This window comes from Salvelinus alpinus, chromosome 6 (assembly GCF_045679555.1).
Source record: "Salvelinus alpinus chromosome 6, SLU_Salpinus.1, whole genome shotgun sequence".
NCBI lineage: Eukaryota > Metazoa > Chordata > Actinopteri > Salmoniformes > Salmonidae > Salvelinus > Salvelinus alpinus.
This window is the reverse complement of record NC_092091.1, coordinates 93548008-93552694: the sequence shown is the minus strand read 5'-3', so window position 1 is coordinate 93552694 and position 4687 is coordinate 93548008. Positions and strand designations below refer to the sequence as shown.

General features: G+C 52.0%; 1 protein-coding gene across 1 annotated transcript in view; it reads left to right on the top strand.

Annotated features, from left to right (window-relative positions):
• Positions 1 to 4657: 4657 nt before the first annotated feature.
• adamtsl7 (ADAMTS-like 7) overlaps positions 4658 to 4687 on the top strand; it is a 39405-nt gene continuing 39375 nt past the window's right edge. The window contains exon 1 of the mRNA XM_071408614.1: positions 4658 to 4687. This exon is cut by the window's right edge and continues 136 nt beyond it. Within this exon, the coding sequence (XP_071264715.1) occupies positions 4680 to 4687 (8 nt within the window). The 5' untranslated portion in view covers positions 4658 to 4679.

The window sequence follows — 4687 nt, the reverse complement described above, 5'->3', positions numbered from 1 at the left end:
CCAACGCTCTAACCACTAGGCTACCTGCTGGTTACTAGTCCAACGCTCTAACCACTAGGCTACCTGCTGGTTACTAGTCCAACGCTCTAACCACTAGGCTACCTGCTGGTTACTAGTCCAACGCTCTAACCACTAGGCTACCTGCTGGTTACTAGTCCAACGCTCTAACCACTAGGCTACCTGCTGGTTACTAGTCCAACGCTCTAACCACTAGGCTACCTGCTGGTTACTAGTCCAACGCTCTAACCACTAGGCTACCTGCTGGTTACTAGTCCAACGCTCTAACCACTAGGCTACCTGCTGGTTACTAGTCCAACGCTCTAACCACTAGGCTACCTGCTGGTTACTAGTCCAACGCTCTAACCACTAGGCTACCTGCTGGTTACTAGTCCCAACGCTCTAACCACTAGGCTACCTGCTGGTTACTAGTCCAACGCTCTAACCACTAGGCTACCTGCTGGTTACTGGTCCAACGCTCTAACCACTAGGCTACCTGCTGGTTACTAGTCCAACGCTCTAACCACTAGGCTACCTGCTGGTTACTGGTCCAAACCTCTAACCACTAGGCTACCTGCTGGTTACTGGTCCAACGCTCTAACCGCTAGGCTACCTGCTGGTTACTGGCCCAACGCTCTAACCGCTAGGCTATCTGCTGGTTACTGGTCCAACACTCTAACCACTAGGCTACCTGCTGGTTACTAGTCCAACGCTCTAACCACTAGGCTACCTGCTGGTTACTAGTCCAACGCTCTAACCACTAGGCTACCTGCTGGTTACTAGTCCAACGCTCTAACCACTAGGCTACCTGCTGGTTACTAGTCCAACGCTCTAACCACTAGGCTACCTGCTGGTTACTAGTCCAACGCTCTAACCACTAGGCTACCTGCTGGTTACTAGTCCAACGCTCTAACCACTAGGCTACCTGCTGGTTACTAGTCCAACGCTCTAACCACTAGGCTACCTGCTGGTTACTAGTCCAACGCTCTAACCACTAGGCTACCTGCTGGTTACTAGTCCAACGCTCTAACCACTAGGCTACCTGCTGGTTACTAGTCCCAACGCTCTAACCACTAGGCTACCTGCTGGTTACTAGTCCAACGCTCTAACCACTAGGCTACCTGCTGGTTACTAGTCCAACGCTCTAACCACTAGGCTACCTGCTGGTTACTAGTCCAACGCTCTAACCACTAGGCTACCTGCTGGTTACTAGTCCAACGCTCTAACCACTAGGCTACCTGCTGGTTACTAGTCCAACGCTCTAACCACTAGGCTACCTGCTGGTTACTAGTCCAACGCTCTAACCACTAGGCTACCTGCCGGTTACTAGTCCAACGCTCTAACCACTAGGCTACCTGCCGGTTACTAGTCCAACGCTCTAACCACTAGGCTACCTGCCGGTTAATAGTCCAACGCTCTAACCACTAGGCTACCTGCCGGTTACTAGTCCAACGCTCTAACCACTAGGCTACCTGCCGGTTACTAGTCCAGCGCTCTAACCACTAGACTACCTGCCGGTTACTAGTCCAACACTCTAACCACTAGGCTACCTGCCGGTTACTAGTCCAACGCTCTAACCACTAGGCTACCTGCCGGTTACTAGTCCAACGCTCTAACCACTAGGCTACCTGCCGGTTACTAGTCCAACGCTCTAACCACTAGGCTACCTGCCGGTTACTAGTCCAACGCTCTAACCACTAGGCTACCTGCCGGTTACTAGTCCAACGCTCTAACCACTAGGCTACCTGCCGGTTACTAGTCCAACGCTCTAACCACTAGGCTACCTGCCGGTTACTAGTCCAACGCTCTAACCACTAGGCTACCTGCCGGTTACTAGTCCAACGCTCTAACCACTAGGCTACCTGCTGGTTACTAGTCCAACGCTCTAACCACTAGGCTACCTGCTGGTTACTAGTCCAACGCTCTAACCACTAGGCTACCTGCTGGTTACTAGTCCAACGCTCTAACCACTAGGCTACCTGCTGGTTACTAGTCCAACGCTCTAACCACTAGGCTACCTGCTGGTTACTAGTCCAACGCTCTAACCACTAGGCTACCTGCTGGTTACTAGTCCAACGCTCTAACCACTAGGCTACCTGCTGGTTACTAGTCCAACGCTCTAACCACTAGGCTACCTGCTGGTTACTGGCCCAACACTCTAACCACTAGACTACCTGCTGGTTACTGGCCCAACACTCTAACCACTAGGCTACCTGCTGGTTACTAGTCCAACGCTCTAACCACTAGGCTACCTGCTGGTTACTAGTCCAACGCTCTAACCACTAGACTACCTGCTGGTTACTAGTCCAACACTCTAACCACTAGGCTACCTGCTGGTTACTAGCCCAACACTCTAACCACTAGGCTACCTGCTGGTTACTAGTCCAACACTCTAACCACTAGGCTACCTGCTGGTTACTAGCCCAATACTCTAACCACTAGGCTACCTGCTGGTTACTGGCCCAACGCTCTAACCACTAGACTACCTGCTGGTTACTAGTCCAACGCTCTAACCACTAGGCTACCTGCTGGTTACTAGACCAACACTCTAACCACTAGGCTACCTGCTGGTTACTGGTCCAACACTCTAACCACTAGGCTACCTGCTGGTTACTGGCCCAACACTCTAACCACTAGGCTACCTGCTGGTTACTGGCCCAACACTCTAACCACTAGGCTACCTGCTGGTTACTAGTCCAACGCTCTAACCACTAGGCTACCTGCTGGTTACTAGTCCAACACTCTAACCACTAGGCTACCTGCTGGTTACTAGTCCAACGCTCTAACCACTAGGCTACCTGCTGGTTACTAGCCCAATGCTCTAACCACTAGGCTACCTGCTGGTTACTGGCCCAACGCTCTAACCACTAACCTGCTGGTTACTGGCCCAACGCTCTAACCACTAGGTTACCTGCTGGTTACTAGTCCAACGCTCTAACTACTACGCTACCTTACTTCCTGGTTACGTTTTCAATGAGCCCCCCCCCCCTTCCCCCTCCTCCCTCCCTCCCTCCCTCCCCCTTCTGGGATGTTTTTAATCACCTGAGGAATGTTTGTACCAAATGTAATGCTGTAAACGTTTTTATTTATTGTTGCTAAGGCCCCAGACTACGGGAAATAGAGTGTTGAGTTGTATGATTCCCTGCCAGTGAACTTACTGTAAACCTCTGAATCACTCTAATTGGTTCCTGATACGGCTGGTCCGTAGTGGTGTGTCATTTAATGGTTTGATTCTTAAGGGAGTGTGATTCACCAGGTGGATTGGTTCTGAATCAGACGTAACCAGCGGCCTCCTGGGAAATGTGGTTCTGGAGGGCGGCATGAAATCTGAGTAACATTTTGGAGAGAAGAGAGAAGGGTAGAAAGGGACAAGGGGGAAGCCAGAGAGGGGGAGAGGAGAGAGGAGGGTAGATAAGGACAAGGGGGGAAGCCAGAGAGGTGGAGAGGAGAGAGGAGGGTAGATAAGGACAAGGGGGGAAGCCAGAGAGGTGGAGAGGAGAGAGGAGGGTAGATAAGGACAAGGGGGGAAGCCAGAGAGGTGGAGAGAAGAGAGGAGGATTCACACACCTGTTAGGTAACACTGGTGAGATACGCACCTTTGTTAAGGTGTCCTCTCTCTCTCTCTCTTCTGAGGTGAAGAGGAAGGACTAAAGTCTGGGTTCTTCCTGTTTTTAATTTTTATTATCCTCTCTCCTCCACTCTGTGGGACTCTGAGGGAGGAGAACTGATGTCCCCTCCACTCTGTGGGACTCTGAGGGAGGAGAACTGATGTCCCCTCCACTCTGTGGGACTCTGAGGGAGGAGGGCTGATGTCCCCTCCACTCTGTGGGACTCTGAGGGAGGAGAACTGATGTCCCCTCCACTCTGTGGGACTCTGAGGGAGGAGAGCTGATGTCCCCTCCACTCTGTGGGTCTCTGATGGAGGAGGGCTGATGTCCCCTCCACTCTGTGGGACTCTGAGGGAGGAGAGCTGATGTCCCATCCACTCTGTGGGACTCTGAGGGAGGAGAGCTGATGTCCCCTCCACTCTGTGGGTCTCTGAGGGAGGAGAACTGATGTCCCCTCCACTCTGTGGGACTCTGAGGGAGGAGAGCTGATGTTGGCAGGGTTTGGGGAGCACACCACAGGGCTCTGTCTGTCTTACAGCTTTATATTCCTTGGAGAGGTGTTTTCACTGACATTGTGGTGCCAAAGTGTTTGTAAACCCCCTCCTCTGTCTGCGAAGGATTGAGAAACAGAAAGAAGAACGCTGCCAGACAAATAAAGACTTGTCTGGAATTGACTGAGAACAGAGAGAGAGAGACAGAGAGTGAGACAGAGAGAGAGAGAGTGAGACAGAGAGAGAGACAGAGAGAGAGAGAGAGAGAGAGAGAGAGAGAGAGAGAGAGAGAGAGAGAGAGAGAGAGAGAGAGAGAGAGAGAGTGAGAGAGAGAGAGAGAGAGAGAGAGAGTGAGACAGCGAGAGAGTGAGACAGAGAGAGAGTGAGACAGAGAGAGAGAGAGTGAGACAGAGAGGGAGAGGGAGAGAGAGAGAGAGAGAGAGAGAGACAAGGGAGGGATGTTGTAAAAAGAGAGGGAACTCTCCCTTTCCACACCCTCCCTCCTCTCCTCCAGTGTGTGGCTGGTCATTCAGTCAGCTAGTCTCCACACCCTCCCTCCTCTCCTCCAGTGTCTCTAGTCTCCATGGCAGG